The sequence below is a fragment of the Perissodus microlepis genome, chromosome 4 (assembly GCF_051167445.1).
Source record: "Perissodus microlepis isolate ML-2025 ecotype Zambia chromosome 4, ASM5116744v1, whole genome shotgun sequence".
NCBI lineage: Eukaryota > Metazoa > Chordata > Actinopteri > Cichliformes > Cichlidae > Perissodus > Perissodus microlepis.
In genome coordinates this window covers 15,374,465-15,393,315 of record NC_140464.1, presented here as the reverse complement: position 1 = coordinate 15,393,315, position 18,851 = coordinate 15,374,465, and the positions used below count along the sequence as shown (strand labels likewise).

Genomic DNA, 18,851 nt, shown 5'->3' with positions numbered 1-18,851 from the left:
AGACACTGTCCCCTTTATGTTTGATATTTCCTTGTGGGGATGGGTTGACAGACATAGCGGTGCAATCAGCTGGTAGAGCAGAGCTCCACAAAATATGATCACCACTATTTAGTGCAATTTTACAGTGTAATTTAACCCCGTTATCACTGTTCAGTTATTCTTTTAACAAACACTTCCAAACTGTTTACAAAAGGTTACAAGGAAGTTTCCAAAAAAAGTGGAATCAATATAACTATAATATCTGTGACATCAATGTAGTCAAAAGATCAAATCTGCACACACGCACACAGAGTGGAGCAGTCACTTTGGGGAAAACCTAGAAGGAAAAAAAAATAGAACTTCTAACCCAAATGATCTCAAGCTCAGTCCTGCACTTGTATTCCATACATACACTGTGAGGTTTTGGACGAGATGAGTGAAAAACAATTCCTGGGAATTATTAGTGGGACATGAAAAATCCTGTCTGAAGCTCTCAGGAAAAGGGGCCTGTTCAAAACAATTGATAATGAGCTTAACCCTTCTAAGGGTTTGAAATACAGTTCAGTACGGGCAAAGGATGAATGCTGCACACAAGTGATGCTGACTGAGCACAAAAACAGAAGAGACAACATGAGAGAAGCAGCGAACAAAAAATGATGTAATCCGTTTTACTTCAAGGTGACACAGTTTCAAGCTTTGACAGGCAGGACATTATTTGATTTTGGAAAACTGACCTTCAAGTTTCAAACAGGATGTTGGGAAATCTCATTTATTTGTAACAAAGCGTTTTGTTTCCTGAAAACACTCAGCACAGAGGCAATGATTGCCGTTAGGTTGTGAACTCCATGTAGACAAGGAATCTCATATGTGATGCAAAGAAATTTAAATAAATCTTATTACAAGATAAATCAACACTTGACAACGTCTCGTCATCATAGGTCATTAGTAGCACATTTGGCACAGAATCTGCACTTGAATACTTCAATTACTCCATTCAGTCTTTTTATAAACACTTTTCATTCCGTTCATAAATTTCTCATCGTCCGTCAGCGCCTGACGTCAGCCTCACGAATCCACAGATCGCAACAGGGTCCCTGAAGTTGTCGGTATGCTGGAAAGAAAGAAAGCATTCATTAAAATCAGTGGGATCAGACGAAAACTTGACTCGAGTTAGGCGGAAAACAAGTCAGATTGTTTTGGACGTTAAAGAAAAGGAACCACACTTCAAGACAGACGTAATTTTAAAGATCAAGAGTTGTTAAAACTGTTTGACAGTAACACGCACACATTAGTGACCATAAAGACTAATAATCCTATTACATGTAAATAGACCAAATGGGAAAAAGGAAACCTTTGGGAAAGTAAGGCAGAACACCATCATACATTTTGGATCTGTTACCACCAGACACCAAATCTTTCTAGAAAAGTGAGATTGGAAATGTCAGATGATGCCATTTGTTGGTACATCACAAAGAACTTCATCTGATTAGAGTAGTTTCGTGATAATAAAACTACACATTAAATTTAATATGAGGGGATCCATTTATAAGAGGTTAACACATGAAAGTGTTATAAACTTAAGCTCCTGTCTTTGAATTGTTTTTTCTACAGCCGTTTAAATTTGGCCTGTATAAGCTATACTAGCAAATTTTTAAGCTAATTATCGCTCAACTGAATGTGAGATTATTTTGAAATTCCACATTGCTCAAGTCATAGTACCAGATACTTGACCTAAAAAAGTTTTGAAAGACACAGGTCTAGTCTCCCTGGACTTTTTTCAGAGAAATCAAAGATGGTCGGATTGGGAATTTTTCTTAAATTTAGTCCAGTTACTGAAATAAGATTGAGAGCAGCTGTATTTAATGCCTTAACAGGTGGTTAAACTGACCTACTAAGATAAAGGTAAGGAAAGGAGGTAAAAAAATAAATAAATAAAATCAAATGTTTGCCCATTTTCAGAAGTGATAGCATCCAGTCTTATTACCTCTCTACCAGCTCTGCGCCAACAATGTCATGAATGTGGTATTTCATATGGAATTTCACTTGTGAATTCGTCCGCCGCTCCTCGATTTCTGCCTTTAAGACTTCGCCGTATTTGGACTTCTTAACCATGCTGAGCACTGCTTTACGGCCTAACGGCAAAATGAGAACAAAGACATTAATGAGTGTCGTAACTAAAGGAAATCGCTGTTACGATTCAATCAAGTGAGATTCAACACCAACCTTTTATGAAGTACTTTGTGAATTTGCCAGAGTTGGGAATGGAAAGCCACCAGCTGCCTGCATCCCTCACAGTCAGGACCCCAGACTTAACCAGCTGCCTGTGTGTGGGGAGAAAACAGATTCTGAGTTGATCTTTATCTTTCAGAATGGCCAAGTCAGAGGTTACACATTCATTCAATAATGCCAAGCACAAAGTTATGGAAATCGGTATAAACAGCTTTAATGCCATAGAAAATGTTATTCTCTGCTACCCCTGTAAATAAATTTCAAACTCTTTCAGTCATTGTCAGCAGTGTTGCTTTGTTTTTTATTTATCTAGGAAGTTAAATGTTAAACTATGTCTAAGATAGAAGGTTTGGGAATGATAAAGCTAAATAATAAACGCATGCAATATATGGGTGTCTTTCATACGTTATCTCAGAGTCTGTGAAGAGAAACTCCTTCAGCATTTTGTCTTTCGTGAAGCTCAGATCTGTGCAAGCGGACACCACTTTCTCCAAGAACCTCTCCACGGTGGCTCTTGTGGTTTTGCCCTCTTCTCCCGCCAGCACTTTGGCCTTGTAGTCAGAAGTAAAAACCAACCCAAAGGCTTCTGCGTCGAACCCGAGCTGGAACATCAGCAGATCTCCTCGTTCACGCATCTTATTCTGTTACCGATGACAGCAGCGAGTTGTATTTCACATCTGAATCTGCAGAAATGATTACACATACATTTCTAACACTTAAAATCCACCTTACCACCTCCTTGTCCACCAAAGTCTTGTCACTGTGTATGCTGTAGAGCTGGTGCTTCAGCACAATTTGAGGCAGTGAATCATTGAAGAGCTTTCTGGGAAATAGGGTCACGAGGTACTCCAGACTGGATTTAATGTCAGCTGGTCCTTTTAAAGTGAAGAAATGACAGTGTGAACTTCAAATGAAGAGTTTTTTGATCACATTATTGTAGATTTTTTAGGAGTCACACACCCACCCTCTTCAGCAGCAGTAGCTCCAAATTGTTCTGCGCCATTTCTTCTCTTCTTCAGATTGAAAGCGTCTGAAATCAGAGCCCGTTTCCTGCTCATACCTGAAGGAGAAATTTGCACCTGTTCACTCCAAGATGCTGCTTTCCTCACTACACAACGCAGAGCCTATTAAAAGACCTTTAAATGGTCAATCATATCATTATTTCCTACTAATTAAGAACAATGCCCCACAGTCAAGATCCACTCCTTTGCCAATTTCTGATGAATGAATTATAAGACATAATCTCATATTTTCCATAAAAGTACCCTCAGAAAACAAGTTTTGTTAGGTTAAAAACACTACACCGTTAGCCATGCTAACGCTAGCTCGTTTATCAACATTAGACCGAGCTATTTGAACTCGAAAATAATTTTCGTCCTTACCTGATGAATAAACCCAATAATAATGGGTTTTTTTTACATCACTTTATTCCCTGCCAGAGCTACAAACCAGCCCAACAGCTACAGGGAACTGCTACAACTCTTCTTTTCACGGACATACAGTGTTTTTAGAAGACGTGTCGCCGCTACCACCGAGCAGCGGATTGGATGGAAAACTGCACACGGAAGTGGCGTTAGCTTGTTGTTAGCGTGTGAGACTCGTTAGCTGTCCCGCTACAAAAACAAGGCAGCGTTTTTCTAACTCAGCTACTTCTTGGTTTTAGTCGGTAAAGATGCAACAAACGTATGTTTGTTGTTCCTGTGCCAAGTCTGTTATTTTATTTCCTCTGACATAATATAAACAGGGAACTTCTAACGTTAGCTTAGCAACCTTTGCTCGCTGTGCTGTAAAGAGGTAGGTTATCACTTACTTACGTCTTATTTATTCATGAAAGTACTCTTTAGTTTTCGTAGTGGGGTTAGTAACAGCGGTATTAGGAAACCTTTGTTAATTTTAAACATGCATTTAATTAAGAAACAGTGCAGACACACGCCAGACATTACCTGCCTCTTTTCCATTCAACATTCAACACATAAACTGTTATAAGCACATCAGGCGGTTCTAGGTCCAGACATGCTGCATTTAAACTTAAACTAATTCATTGTTTGTGCACAATTTGTTACAGAGAGGAAAGAACACATTTCTAATTTTAAATATGCAGCACTGTGCAAAAGTCTTCAGCCACCCCATCATGTCTTCATATTTTGGTAGGAAAATGTGGAACCGGTGCAGCGATTTATCAAAACATGTTCAAGCATACAAGACTATAACGTATATAAGGCAAAAACAACTTTGTACAGTTCTAACGATCTTGAAAGCCAATATTTGGTTTGACCACATTTATTCTTCAACGCAGCCTGAACTCTGTTAGCAAAGCTTTCCTGTCATTTCTTTAAGCAGTCTTCAGGAATAGTTTTCCAGGCTTCTTGAAGGACATCCAAAGCTCTTCTTTGGATGTTGGATGGCTTCTTTATCAAGATGATCCCACACTGGTTCAATAATGTTGTAATAACCCTTCCACTGAGGCCATTTCTGATGAGGTTTCAGTGAACAATAGATGAATCATCTCACAGGTCCTCTGTCAGGTGTTTTAGGGGCTTTCTGCGAATTCTTAAGGACACTAATTTCAGACACTGTTCATCTGCCTTAGATCATTTTATAGGCCTGGCACTTCTTTTGCCCTCCACTTGTAACCACAGCTCACCTAATAGCTTTATGGAAATCCCTTTGTTGGCCGCCTGTCAAACTGTGGTCTGTAGATTCATCTATAGAAATTGGATCAAATGATCCGTTTTTGCTACACTGTCAATAGCAAAGACTGTAAGGACACAGCTTATAATCGGTTCTTTGCAAAGTTGCCTGTTATGTTGAGATACAACACTGGTTCATCCTTTGAGTTAGGTGGCATTTTTATGCTTGAGTGATTCATAGCACAGCCAACAAAAACCACGCCTCTGAAAATGGCTAGGTGCAAGGACTGGACTGAAAATGAGTGAAAAAGCAGTAAATGTCCAAAGAAAAAAAAAGTGCCTTCTTGGAAGCAAAATAAAAAGACATGAGGAGTAGCTTAAGCCCTTTACACAATATTGTAGGTGGAATTAACTGATAGTGGGAATAGTATTTTTAAAAGTTAGCTAAAGAATATGCACATATACATTAACCCTAACCTAACTTATCCCTGAAAAAATTGCACTTAAAGAACAAAAACTCATAAATTCTTTCTGTCCAGCTATGGACCCCCACAGATCCAGCATCAGCTATCACAGCCATCAGTCCTCGTACAAAAGACAAAGAGACGACAGTGGCAGAAATCCTCGTGAGAATAAACACTTCAGAACGAACACACAGCACCAGTATCGGTCTGAGTCGGCTCTGGGTCAAAACCCTTTGAGCTGCAGGACTTTAAGCACGAGAAGAGAGCTTTATGAAAGAGACTTTCCTGTTTACAAACAGCCTGTGGAAGTGGGATGTTTTTCCCTCGACTCTGAGCGTAGATTCTTCAACGACAGCAGGCAGATGAGGTACTACGTGGAGCCTGACAGGAATCCAAATTTCAACCTGAGGGATGGATACAGGGATCGCTTTATAAAAAGAGACGACAGTGTGAAGGAGAGGCTGGACCATATTCTCCGGTGGATTGTAGCCAATAAATCAAAGATTAACCCAACAGGGGCAGCAGCCTCACCTCGGTAAGTGTAGCTGTGAGGTTCCTGTTTTTATTGTATTTCTCTTCAGGTGATCAAGTAGGTCCCACACACAGAGAGAGAGAGATAAACATTATTGATCTCTAACCACAACAACAGTTCCTACTGGACACGTATTCTTTGATCAACCTCTACTCTTTCCAGCGCTGTAGATGTCGACTTTGTGACATGGCGGGGCCACCTAACTAAGCTGCTGACCACTCCTTATGAGACAAGGGAAGGCTGGTTGTTAGCAGTCACCAGGTTCAGGGGCACATTTTACATCAGTGAGGTGGAAACGGAAGCTGCTCGCAGGGAACGGGAGAACCGCACCGAGAGGCATGAAGAGATGATGTACTGGGGATACAAGTTTGAGCAATACACATGTGCAGGTAGGTGGGTTTATGTAGCAGTAAACAAGTAACTTATTTTTCCTTTTTTTTTTGAAACTTTGGGTACTGATTAAAGCTGCCTTACCCACAGCTGATGATTCACAGGCATACCTCATAATCAACTGGTTTTATATTCATAGTCCATTTGTGCCTGGAAAGCACAACATGTGAGATTTCCACTATGGGGAAAAAATGCTAATGGTATAATAAAAACCCCCAAACAAAAACAGTACTGTTGCCTCACAAAAAGAAGGTCCAGGTTTGATTTCACCGGCTGTTTTTGTGTGAGCTTTGCTGCCTGTGTGGGTTCTCTCCAGGCACTCTTGTTGGGTAATTGGTGTGGAGTCTGTTTCTGTTAATGCTGCAATAGACTGGCAGCCTGTCCAGGTTGTACCTCACCTTTTACCATTTCACACTTGGGTAACGGTTTCTGAAACTGCTAATTTACTGGGATTTTCCCACATAACCATCTCTAGGGTTTACAGAGACTGGTTTGAAAAGAGGAAACATCCAGTCAGTGGCAGTTCTCAGGGTGAAAATTCCTCATTGGTACCAAAGATCAAAGAGAGACTCTTGATTCTTGATTTGTGCTGCACTGGTAATGGCAGAATTGGGGATAAACAACAGGAAAACACAGATCCATGCTGCTTTGTGTCAGCAGTCCAGGCTGCTGGGTCCCTTAGTACCAGTTGAGCATCATTTACATGACACAGCCTGAGTATTGTTGCTGATTATGTTCATCCCTTTATGACCACAGTGCCTATCTTTTGATGGCCGCTTCCAGCAGCTGTCCTTTTAAAAAGTTATCTTCATGTCTTCATGTAATTGAAGAACTCGAGTAACAGCAAAGACTCGTAAATGCAGTATGATTGTTGATCTTACCATGATTAATTAAAATTACTACACTCTATAAAAATGTAACGTGATTATTATAATGCCCAACACTGACTTCAAATCATGATTTTTTTTATTTTTTCTGTACATATCCGTGTGTCCATTATATTAGATATGAAAACTAAACCTAGATCATATCGAGCACAGTGCTTTCAGTGGTAAAGTTTCACCTTTGTCTCTCCTGTAGACAATACCCACAGTCTACCTGACCCTGGTGGAGTGGTTAACACCAACGAGGCCTTCTGCACTGTGGTGCAAACTCGGCTCGCGGATCACAGACTGCTGTTCTCCGGCGAGGTGGACTGTCGGGATAAAGATCCCAAAGCTCCGGCTGCTCCTGCCTGTTACGTGGAGCTGAAGACCTCTGCAGAGATCTGCACCCCCAAACAGCGCAGCAACTTCCACAGGTACAGGATAAAGTAAAGCCTCATAATTTTCATGTTATGTGGTTGGCTGGATGGTAACGCTTTTATTTTGTTGCTCCTCAGGTTCAAACTGCTTAAGTGGTGGGCCCAGTCTTTTCTCCCGGGAGTCCCTAGAGTGGTGGCAGGTTTCCGAGATCAGGAAGGTGTCGTTGTTTCCGTGGAGACCTTTCACATTTCTAAGATCTCCCATCTCATCAAGGTAAAGCAATAAATAACTTGTGATTTAAAAACATCTGGCAGCACACCATGAGCACACTTCATGAGCCTTCTGTACATCTTTTAAACAGAACGAGTACAACTGCTGGAAGCCGACAGTATGCATGAACTTTTGCTGCGATTTCCTGTCTTTTGTGAAGCGTGTAGTTACCGAAGACAGTCCTAGGTGAGCTATAACAACACTTTTAAAATATTCTGGTTTGGGGTAAATACATGTTAATCTCTTTCTGTTGTCATTTCAGAGTGGTGTACCTGTTCTCCTGGGATCCCTACAAAGATGTCACCTACTCTGCCCACAGAGACTCTCAGTATTGCTTCCTGCCACACTGGTATGTTGAGGAGATGACGAGAAGTGAAGACTCCCAATATGAGCCTAAAGCATAATTTATACTTCTGCACTGAAGTCTGAAAGCCTGGAGTTGATTCATTCCCTTCCAGTCAATTAGAAGAGGAGGAAACAGGCCAATCACAGTTGTTTTGAGGAAGGGAGGTGCACGTCAGCATAGGTTATTGTGACGTAAGATTTAACCCTACCTATGGCTCTGATAAACTGAATTGCAGAAGTATAAATTCCACCTGAGGCATGGTCACAAATGCATCATTATCCTGTAGACCTCCAGTGGAGGACATTTAACGTGGTAAACATTTGCATGAGCTCACCAATCACTACTCATCAGTCTTCTGGGGGGATACTTTTATTTTTTTTTTAAAGCAGTGATGAACTACATTTTATCTGGCATGTAATGATCTAAACAAAACACAATTAAAGAAATCAATATTGTTTCTCAATCTTTTTTATTCCCTGGTTATAACAATAATTTACAACCCACAAACAGTGTTATGTTTATTTAAACAAAATTAGAAAATCTGTGTTGTGTTTTGTTTTTTTTTGTTGTTGTAAATGAGTCAAGATGATATCAAATAAGAACTGGATGTAAACAAAGTTCATTTTGTAAAATATAAAAAGCAAAATTGTAAAGCTTTAATCAAAAAAAAACAAACAGTTGGAGCTGTTTTTCCTAACTGCTACCAAATATAAGTGACAACTGGCAGAGGAGCTGAAATCTGGTAAATGTGTCACTTGACTAGAGTATTGATAGAACAACAAAAGGTCTAAAGGCTGCGGTGTTAAAGGGAAGAACCTCTCTTGGTTATAACCAAGACGTAAAGAGAGAAAAACCAGTTTAACAACAGCAGCAGGAGGAGGAGTGGATCAACTGTCAACTGGCATCAAGTTGAAAGGCAGCATTAACTGTCATTTACCACATCAGAGAGAGAGAAAGTACTGTGACAAATACTGTGAATCACTGCGATCCCCGACGAGTTTACACTACTCGCAGGGAACTGATAGAAATAATGGAAGACATCTGTGTGAAAGAAAAAGAGCGAACGTCGAACACTACGATATTGAAAACAGTAGAAAAAACTCAGTGCATCAGGTGTTTGTGTAGATCAACAGTCACTGAATAACTTACAAACGAGTGACAAAAAAAAAAAAAAAAAAAAAAAAAGAATTAAACCATCGACAAGCATAAAAATGAAAAAGTGCCAAAACCTGCAGCTCTTTAGAGTGAGACTGGCTTCAAAAGAGTCAAAACCCTATAACCTTTGATGTTAAAATGCCCAGCTTTACAACAAAAATAAATGTGTTTGCAACCTGATACAGTTTCTTTTTGTCTTTATAACCTGTTAGCCCCAGTCATAACTCCACATGGTTGCTTTCTTATATAAACTTTACAAAAGCTCAAAAGTAAAAGGCGTGGCTACGCTGACTAACTGTTGTCAGCCTAGTTTAAATAGTCACTTCTGGCTCATAAACCCTCCAAAACTTGATAACAACAACATTTTAGCAGCCAAAACCTTAAAATGCAGAGTACAAAGCTAATCAGTGGTTGATAGTGGCTCAATCCTCGTTTTATATTCAGTCTATGGAGGAAACAAACCTCTAATTCCTGCAGTGAGGAAATATTATACTCTGAGTGGTTTCATGAACACACAACAGTAAGAATCAGAAGCTACAGCTTTTGCAGTCACAAGATCACAAAACAAGCTAATTTGAGAGAAATTTGTGTGTAGGTGTTAGTTGGTGTACTCCACCACCAGCAACATAATGAGGGTGTGTCTTTTGGAAGAATACTGTTTGGACCTTTAAAGGTCCAAAGACTTGAAGAAAACATGCTGAGGTGCACTGATGCTGTGGACGCACAACTAAGATTTTAGCTTTTTTTTTCCCTTTAATTTGTCACTCGTCTGTATGTCAGTTCATACAGTTTCTTTTTCATAATCAGAGGCACTTGGTACCTACAACTACTGCAGCACGTGCAGACGCATATTCACTGTGCTTTTCCCTCAATTTATATTAAATTAATTTAATGAGGTTTCCATCTTGCAGGATTTCACAACTGGATAAATTCACAGTTAAAAGCTTAAGTGTATGTAAAGAATGGCCCAGTGGTTTAGATTAAGGCAGCAGTAAACTTATCATCACGTGCAATAAAGCTCAAATGTTAAGATAAAAGTCTTAAATTGAAATACACTTTTTCAAATTCATATGAAAATGTAAAGACAAATATCATTCATCTCCTATAGTGAAATATGAAACTACAGCAGACTCATGACAAAAAAATCGGACCAGGGGAAAGCAGCTAGTCTGGCCCATTGATTTGAACCAGTAATTTCTTAAAGAGCATGTATATTTCCACGAGAGCTGTATCAGTCTTTCAGTGCAGCCAACATCTCTCAGAAAGAGGCCAAACAGGTGTATTTGTGTTCTTTTGCCTAAACTGTTTTTCTTTTTTAATCATCACCTGACAGAATTTTATTTTTTAACAGTAGAAAGTTCAGCTCTTTGAAAGGTGTTCTTTTCAAACAGTTACTCAATACAGGACCTGTTTAACTCGCCTCACACTAGAAGATATTATACAGCAAACCAAACTAATAAATGATGTCTGTATGTTTTTCTTTGTCACATAAACTCAGTTAACTTTAGTCCCTGCAGGACCATGCTGAACCAAGAGAAATGCACCAGTGGAGAGGATGTGTATGCACAGATGTTCACAGTTAGAGGTTAACAATAGCAATAATTAAACCCCCCTCTGGTTTTGTTATATAATTTGGGAATGGAATAGGAATGTGGGGCTCCCAAAGCACCATTGCGGGATCATATTATCGTGCCTATGCGACAGAAACAATTCATAATGTTAGTAATAGCATCAGCAGGCTTTAAAACCTACTGAGGATGAGTGCACTGATGGTTTGCTGTGTTCAGGTAGCCGTCTTCAGTGCTTCAGCTTCTTGTTCATCCCCATGATTCTGAAGGTCACTGCAGCGATCTTCTCATACACAACAAACATGAGGGCAGCCGTCAGTACCGTCTGTAGCAGCTTGGCCTCCAGGCCTTTGTACAAACCGAGAGCACCGTGCTTCCTGCGATAAACACGGGTATACAACTGTGACCACTGCTACATATTCACACATGTGCTTGTTGTGAGTCGAGTGACTAGATAGTGTAATTTTAGAGATGCTGCACTCACTTGATCCGGTCCATGAGCAGGAACAAAATGTTAGAAAGGCTCCCCATCACACCACCACCCTCAGCGTCACTTTTATACTGGCCAAACTGATGAAAAAGCATAAAACAAGTGATGCATGTGTAGTAAAGATTCTATATCATTTACCAGTCATGCATATTCGCTTTGAGTGTTTGATGGTATTAACCATATAAAGATGCTCTGGTTTCTCTAAATGTTTCTATTAATACACACTCACCGGCCACTTTGTTTAAACCGGTTCATCTGCTGATCAATAGAAATATCTAATCATCCAATCACATTGCAGCAACTCAGCTAATTTAGTGATATAGTGAAGTTGCTGCTGAGCATCAGAATGGGAAAGAAATGTGATTTAAGTGAATGTAGCATGGTTTTTGGTAGCAGGCGTTCTTATCTACTGGGACCGGATCAGAAATTTTTTTCCCTAATAAAGTTTCTAAGGAGTATACACAAAATTAAGTCAAATTTACACAATGTTGTGTCCCAGACTCAGCCAGGAGTTCCACTTTAGTTTTTAGTTTTTGAGGAAACATCATTTTGCCTGTGTAAGAGTGTAATAGACGGCTTTTGGCACACATAAAATTACACAGATACAATTTGTAGTTGTTTTTGTCTGTTTACTGAATTTTCTGTCATTGCAAAAATGTTGAACTTCATCAGCCTAATCTTTGAAAAACAGAATACAGGAATAACATTTTCTGTATTAGAGTATTTACCCTCAGTATGGCCTGAACTGTCTGCAGAGGATACGTGGCAGTGGTAGCGATGGCCTTGGCAATGGCTCCAATAAGAAAAATCTTTGCTGAGGATATCTGTGGTAAAAGACGAAAATTCACAGGTCAGGTGACTGATCGCTAGATTGGTCTAAACAGGGTCCCTCCTGATCACAGCCCTTCAGCTATGGAACGACAGGATGCTGACTGATTAGCTTCAATAATGCAATATTGCATACATCACTGGCTCTCTTTAAGTCTTCTTACCTTCCTCCCTCCTCTGCCTGCCTTCCTCTTCATGGCCTCATAAATCATGAACTGCACAGCAGGGTTGAGTACGAGGATGAGAGAAGGCAAAGTGCCGTTCCACAGGGTTCCCACCCCCTCGTTGGCTATGATCTGTGAGAAAGCATCTGACAGAGAAGCAGTGAGGTTTGAAAATCACACAGACACAAGACAAGCACGTCAGAAGTTTTGACCTGTTTAACAGATATGAAGCACTCACCAAATATGCCTCTGTAGTGAGTCTGGTGGAGGTCTTCGTTTCTGAACTTTACCCCCTGCATCTTCAGTCGAGTGTTGACCACCCACATGGGAGTGGTCAGGGTCACATTCACCACTCCTACATGAACAAGAGATATTGAAGTTTCTTGAATCCACAAACCAGAGGATAATATCACCATCTTTTGCATACAGTCTATGGGATACATGCATGCAAACGTTTCACACACAAATCCAGGATTCATCCATTCAATCCAGGCATCTGTCACACAGTCACTCCCTCCACTTTTGAAAAGTTTGCCTTTTGTGCTACAGGCTTCTCTATTAATTGGACACCTTGCATCCAATTAAGTCTTTCAGACAATTTCCATCAGGTCAGTACTTACCTGACACAATTCCAATGAGCAAGTCTTTCCCAGGTCTGGACTGGCCTGGACCAGATGCCATCAGCTTCTTCAGCGAGTTAAACGTGTAGAAGTAGACAAAATTGGAGCAGCAAAGGCTGGAGATAACTGGGAACCAGCCTCTGTACAGTGACAGACTGGGAGAGGTAGTGATGAGGCATTTGAGTACTGTGTTTTCAGTCATGTGGCCAAAACATCATCCTAAACTATGGATTAGATTACAGCTGCAGCTACCAATTATTTTCAATAACTGTTTATATCTGTGATTACCTTGTTTTGGTTCATAACATTTGGTTAAATTATAAATGTGGTCAAATAAGAGTAAAACAAGGCTTAACTTGTGTAATTTCTAACCAGAAGCCTCAGTGATTTTAAATTCCCAAACTATACGTACAAGCCTTCTTCCTTTGCTATCTCAGCCAGAATGACTGGAGTTGAGTTCGACTTTCTCTTCTCATCCACTGAAAAACAAACACAAATATGCCAGAAATCAGGTAATGAGTCTCCGGACAATGACTTGACACACAAAGATCAGTTTAACTGCATTATCTCAGCTTGTTGAATGTAAAAGAGTGGAAGCAGAAAGGCATAACACACCTTTTTATGTCTTATATAGAGCTGAACATGAGCGTGCTTTGCAATAAAAAAAAGACACGTGAAACAACATAAACAGAAATGGATTGTTTATGAGGTAAAATAAAAACTACATTTATCAGTGCGCTACTCTTTGGGATGCAGTTACGGTTGCTCTATGACCCCAGCGTTAAACCTCTTTCAACTCTGCAGCTTATCAGGTGACCTCTGTCCAAGATGATAAAGCCCCCCAGCTCACCCTGGAGTCTGCTTTTGGCCGTGTCCAGAGGAAAGAAGACGGTCATAGCTGTCACACTCCCCTAAAAAGACAATGCACTGCAACATTAACATCCATACTGACACCTGAAAACACAACATCTAACACCATTGTTCAGGTTAAAGTGGTTTCTTCAACACCATGCTATCCTGCTATTAGAAGGATAATACCCCAACCCCCATAAAAAATAAATAAATAAGAAACAAAGCTACTCACCATTGCACCTGCCACAGCATGAACCAGCGTCTCATAGGATAGGAGGCCGACAGCCGAGCCACCGTTGTCGGACATCTCTGCAGGCTCTCCCCGGTCCAACCACACAAGCTAAACACCGGGAAGTAACTGCCGTGAACCCAATGGAAGATGTCCGGGTTTTCCGAACAGTGGAAACGTTTTAAACAATAATTATTCACAACTTCATGTTATAGGAAGCTGAAAAGCGACAAGAAACTGAAACCAAAGAAGAGAGTGAAAAACTGGTCGGGGGGATAGTTCCTCCCAAGATGCCGCTGATTGGACAGTTTCTTCTTCTTCTTTTGTTGACTCTTCTGCCGGTTCTGTTTCTTCTTCTTCTGTTTTTGGTAAACCATTAACTTTAGCATAGAATTTATTAGCCACCTACTGGACTGGAAGGAGAAGTGGTGGAAAAACATTTTACAGCCCTTATTTGCGGCAGGTCACCACAGCATGTGTGATTTTCCAGATTTTTTCTGACACACCCCTAAAGGGACAGACTTAGATATCATAATCATCTAGATATGACAACACACGATCTAAGAGACTTACACTAATGCTTTTTTAGTACACTTATGTAAAATACACATACTCAAATGCTGGACTGTATCTGGGCTTGTACGCATACACTTCCGTTTCATGTTACTTCACATCAACAGTTTCTCCAATTCATTTCATGGAGAAATTTCTCTTTTTAACGCTAAGCTCTAAGGATGAGCTCCCATGATGAATATAATATCTTGTAAAAAGAAAACTATCCTGCAATATTATTTTGAACCTAAACAAGTAGCAAAATTAGAACATGTGACTAATCAGCCGTTTTTTAAAAAGTAAAGAAAACAATTGAATTGCATGTATTAAAAAAATGAACGTGTACCTTGATTTAATATATTCATCTTGCTAAAACAGTTTACAAACAAAACAATAAATGAATTTATCAAGAAAATAGATTAACACATGATTTAAATAATCACAAGCTGTTTGCAATAATTAATAATAAAAATACTTTATTTTTCCTGTTTTTTATTACATTTGATACTTTAAGTATAGTGTGTTATTTTTACTTTTGCTGTAATTAATGACCCAATCAAGCATGTCTGCCAAAGTTTTAACAATATCTAATTAGATTAGATGGATAAATAGATATATAAATAGAATAGAGCAATAATTTGTTAATAATAGCTTTACTCATGTATTATACTTAAGACAGTTTTTAGGTATAAACGCTTTAAGTTAAAAAGTTGAATGTTCCAAGTTTTAAGTTGATTCAAGGTAACAGAGGGAGTCGATGTCGCTTTTTACTCTTTTAAATACTTTTCTACAAATTACAGAATAAAAATGTATCATAAAAACATCAGTTTACAAATGTTGATGAAAAATTTAGAGTTCTAACGAGCTAAAACCTGAAAACTAGAAATAACAGATAATGTTCCATTTTCATTTTACTGGTCATTCTAATCCACAACAATATATTATTCTTTCATAAAGATTGCTTTTGCCTCCAAACCTGTGAAGAAACAGTGATTACAGCAGAAACTCCTGCTGTGTGTGAACACGTTTTCTGGGTGAAATCGCAGTAAGGGATTTTTTTATAGTGTTGAGGAAATGGGGCAGCTCACAGCAGTGAAGCGAACTTTGCTTTTGTTTTATGGCCCCGAGCTGCTGGTGCGTTGACGCCCAGTCATCTCTTTGTTTGCTTGGGTCTGCAGTCGCTTCTGCTCATCTGACGTTAGCCGGGGGAGCGCAGAGAAACTTAGATTTTTATTTTTCTCCAAGCTTTTCCCTTCTTACCAGAGATGTCTAGGTACCACAAAGCAGCGATTGATGGATACGTGGAACTCTTGAAGGAGGCCACGGTGAAGGACCTGAACACGCCGGATGAGGATGGCATGACTCCCACCATACTGGCTGCTTTTCATGGACATATCAGTGCTCTTCAGCTCATATGCAGCAGAAAGTAAGCTTTCTATTGCCTGTCTTTCATCTCACATCTTACACTGAGACAAAAACACAGAATGACCTGAACATATGAGTTCTCGTCAAGTGTTTTCTTCAGGCTGTGTAATTTTTCTGTCATTTCTAAAGAAAACATACAGTTAGACATAAAATCTTTTCATTTAAATATATTATATTTTATAAAACCAAATAAGATTAAGATCTACAGCGGAACCAGGAACAGTGCTCACAGAGCAAAAGTTGACCAGCATGAAATAAAGTGTGTTTTATGCTTTCTCATACGTACTTTGTTTGTTTTTGGCACTTCATCTGGATTTTTTCCACAGCTATTGTTCACTCCATTTTAATGAGCTAAGACTTTATTTCCCATTAGCTGAGCCAAAAGTTTAACCAGCCCAATCCATCCCACAAAAACAAAAGAGCTGTTCATCCAGGCCGTGCCACCACCGCCACATGTATCTCCGTCCCTCTTTCACTACAACCAAGACCATACAAAATCTGGCACAGTGCTCTTACAGACTTCTGAGATTCAGAGAATGCATAAGATTTATTTAATTTTATTTATATTTCAATGGGCATAAAGCGTGTCTTGTCTACGTGGCCAGGATTATCTAAACCATTTCCTCTTTGGTCATTACGCAGCATGAACTGGGATTTATGACAAGGTGTAGCAGTCACACAGCAATCAAAACATGACAGGGGGCAGCAGTAAAAGGACTTTAAGTCTTAATAGCTCACCAATTAACTTCACCCATCTTTAATTTGTCATATGCTAGATTTGGATGTGGATCTATTCTCTGTTTTAATTTAATTTCCTGGACTGACATTTTTTTAAATGTCATTTTTTATCAGTTTATTATTTTCCCTAAATTCATGAAAAACTACTATGCATGGAGTTTGGTATAAATCAGGAATACAGAATAGCCAAATAATCAAAATATCATCACTAATGATAAAAAATCTTGTGTGTGTGTTCGTGTTGTACAGAGGAGATCCCAACAGGAGTGACATCTGGGGAAACACACCCCTGCACCATGCAGCAGGTAACGGCCACATGCACATCCTCAGCTTCCTGGTCAACTTCGGCGCCAACCTTTTTGCTCTGGACAATGAATTCCACACGCCAATGGATGTCGCCGCTTCGCGCGACCACATGGAGTGTGTGCGCTTCCTCGACGCTGCTGCTGCAAAGCAGACCAACCATAATCCGAAAAAGGTCGCCAATCTGAAGAAAGAGGCAGAAAAAGAGGCAGAGAAACGCGTGAAACTCTGTGAGAAGGTGAAGAAAAAACACAAGAGCAAAATGGATAGAATGCAGCGTGGAAGCAACTCCTTTTCAGATGCAGGAACGGCATCGTCACTGTCAAACGATGGCACCATCACGGGCGTCAACGAACACTTCTCCAAGCTCATCACTGACGATAAAGTTGGCTCTATTAAAGGCACACTCCTGAAGAAGTTTGGGAAGAAGGACAAAGGCACGCTGCAGAGATCAGAAGGAAGTGGGAACGTTATCTTCCTCAAACCAGAGAGCGGATCTGAGAACCCAGACTTTGTGGACGTCTTCAGCGAGCAGGACGAGAACATGCTAGAAGAAATGGACAGCTTCGGAGATGACGACGACGATGGAGGCCAAGTGAAACAATCCATCTTCAATCGGCCCGGCCTTGGAGGTCTGATGTTCAGGAAGAAGATGGGGCTAGACTCTGACGACATCCCCAGCAGTGCCAATGAAAGCCTTGGTTACCTCGTTCAAAGCGAGCCGTTTGAGGCAGACGAAGACACCTCTGGCTTGATGACGGGTGACAACGCACTGCCGTGGGAACAGGAAGATCTGGGACTGGATGATGATGAAGATGAGGAAACCTCTCCTTTGGATGTGTTCCTGTCCTCTATCTCCTTGCCAGATTTTACGCCCGCATTCAACAGAGAGCACCTTGACTTGGAGGCACTCATGCTTTGCTCTGATGAAGACCTCAAAGGGATCCACATCCAGCTCGGACCCAGGAAGAAGATCTTAGAAGCTGTTGCTCGCAGAAGAAAGGCCCTGGAAAATGCAGGCGTCATGAAGGACAGCTCCTTGTGATCTGAAACAACAACAGTTATTTATCCTCCAAATTTAAAATAAGCCTTTTGTCAGTTCAATTTCTGTATAAAACAAACATGATTCAGCAAACTAGTGAAAAATTCCAACATTTCTACAGATTGAACTTTATTGATCATATTATGACAATATGTTCCGTGTATAACTGTTATATCAAGTTAAAAGTGGCATGGCAGCATCAACCAACAATATCAACAATATCTTATACATCTGGTTTTAAAACAAGAGAAGAAAAGAATAATTATGGGAAGAAAAATAAAGAATAATAAATAATAAAGTGTTGGTATTGACCTGCTGGCTGACTTTCTCCACATATGAGGTGATATGGCACACAGATGATTTGCTTGTGCAGCTGAATGTTTTATTGTAATCATGTCGACCTCAGATAACACACCTGTTAAATAAACAAAACGCGCACGCACGATAGTCTCTCCAGTTTAATATTTCCCAATGGGTTTTAAAATTTCCCTGACAGGAACAACAGCTGCTACGAACACAACAAAAAAGAGAGGAAAACAAGCACAGGAGCCACTAAATGACTCACAGCAAATACAAGCAGGCAGGCTAAAACTGGTGAACTAGTAAACACAATGGAGTGACCTGAATAGAATAGAATAGAATAGAATAGAATAGAATAGAATACTCCTTTAATTGTCCCACAAGGGGAAATTTGGTTGTAACAACAACAACACACACACACACACACACACAAAAACAAAACAACAACAACAAAAAAAACATATACAAACAGAACAGGACACAGGACATTGAACAGAAACA

At 39.9% G+C, this 18,851-nt stretch overlaps 4 protein-coding genes across 4 annotated transcripts; 2 read left to right on the top strand and 2 right to left on the bottom strand.

Annotated features, from left to right (window-relative positions):
- Positions 1 to 633: 633 nt before the first annotated feature.
- LOC146388619 (winged helix repair factor 1-like) lies at positions 634 to 3,721 on the bottom strand. Its single transcript, XM_084926028.1, has 7 exons — positions 3,591 to 3,721; positions 3,173 to 3,268; positions 2,941 to 3,083; positions 2,614 to 2,849; positions 2,203 to 2,300; positions 1,964 to 2,111; positions 634 to 1,090 (listed from the first exon to the last, which is right to left on the bottom strand). Exons 2-7 carry the CDS (start codon positions 3,264 to 3,266, stop codon positions 1,045 to 1,047), a joined length of 765 nt encoding a protein of 254 aa, XP_084782154.1. The 5' UTR covers positions 3,267 to 3,268; positions 3,591 to 3,721; the 3' UTR covers positions 634 to 1,044.
- A 50-nt stretch (positions 3,722 to 3,771) lies between these two features.
- dxo (decapping exoribonuclease) lies at positions 3,772 to 8,539 on the top strand. The gene is made up of 7 exons (XM_084926025.1): positions 3,772 to 4,002; positions 5,378 to 5,837; positions 5,997 to 6,223; positions 7,305 to 7,524; positions 7,606 to 7,741; positions 7,830 to 7,924; positions 8,001 to 8,539. Exons 2-7 carry the CDS (start codon positions 5,380 to 5,382, stop codon positions 8,140 to 8,142), a joined length of 1,278 nt encoding a protein of 425 aa, XP_084782151.1. The 5' UTR covers positions 3,772 to 4,002; positions 5,378 to 5,379; the 3' UTR covers positions 8,143 to 8,539.
- Positions 8,540 to 9,991: 1,452 nt separating this feature from the next.
- On the bottom strand, positions 9,992 to 14,762 carry slc25a17l (solute carrier family 25 member 17-like). The gene is made up of 9 exons (XM_084926027.1): positions 13,994 to 14,762; positions 13,760 to 13,820; positions 13,322 to 13,388; positions 12,910 to 13,064; positions 12,528 to 12,644; positions 12,290 to 12,435; positions 12,026 to 12,121; positions 11,292 to 11,377; positions 9,992 to 11,184 (listed from the first exon to the last, which is right to left on the bottom strand). Exons 1-9 carry the CDS (start codon positions 14,066 to 14,068, stop codon positions 11,037 to 11,039), a joined length of 951 nt encoding a protein of 316 aa, XP_084782153.1. The 5' UTR covers positions 14,069 to 14,762; the 3' UTR covers positions 9,992 to 11,036.
- A 912-nt stretch (positions 14,763 to 15,674) lies between these two features.
- anks4b (ankyrin repeat and sterile alpha motif domain containing 4B) lies at positions 15,675 to 18,495 on the top strand. The gene is made up of 2 exons (XM_084926026.1): positions 15,675 to 15,968; positions 16,955 to 18,495. The coding sequence occupies exons 1-2, from the start codon at positions 15,808 to 15,810 to the stop codon at positions 18,051 to 18,053; spliced, it is 1,260 nt and encodes a 419-aa protein (XP_084782152.1). The 5' UTR covers positions 15,675 to 15,807; the 3' UTR covers positions 18,054 to 18,495.
- Positions 18,496 to 18,851: the final 356 nt, after the last annotated feature.

Coding starts and splice junctions, on each gene's coding strand:
- LOC146388619 (XM_084926028.1), bottom strand. CDS start 3,266: ATGAGCAGGAAACGGGCTCTGATTTCAGACGCTTTCAATCTGAAGAAG. Junction 2,850..2,940: donor CTTTGGTGGACAAGGAGGTG/GTAAGGTGGATT, acceptor CATCGGTAACAG/AATAAGATGCGTGAACGAGG. Junction 2,112..2,202: donor CACAAAGTACTTCATAAAAG/GTTGGTGTTGAA, acceptor TTTTGCCGTTAG/GCCGTAAAGCAGTGCTCAGC.
- dxo (XM_084926025.1), top strand. CDS start 5,380: ATGGACCCCCACAGATCCAGCATCAGCTATCACAGCCATCAGTCCTCG. Junction 7,742..7,829: donor AGATCTCCCATCTCATCAAG/GTAAAGCAATAA, acceptor TCTTTTAAACAG/AACGAGTACAACTGCTGGAA. Junction 7,925..8,000: donor GTTACCGAAGACAGTCCTAG/GTGAGCTATAAC, acceptor TTGTCATTTCAG/AGTGGTGTACCTGTTCTCCT.
- slc25a17l (XM_084926027.1), bottom strand. CDS start 14,068: ATGTCCGACAACGGTGGCTCGGCTGTCGGCCTCCTATCCTATGAGACG. Junction 13,821..13,993: donor ATGCTGTGGCAGGTGCAATG/GTGAGTAGCTTT, acceptor TTGTCTTTTTAG/GGGAGTGTGACAGCTATGAC. Junction 13,389..13,759: donor GGCCAAAAGCAGACTCCAGG/GTGAGCTGGGGG, acceptor TTTGTTTTTCAG/TGGATGAGAAGAGAAAGTCG.
- anks4b (XM_084926026.1), top strand. CDS start 15,808: ATGTCTAGGTACCACAAAGCAGCGATTGATGGATACGTGGAACTCTTG. Junction 15,969..16,954: donor CAGCTCATATGCAGCAGAAA/GTAAGCTTTCTA, acceptor CGTGTTGTACAG/AGGAGATCCCAACAGGAGTG.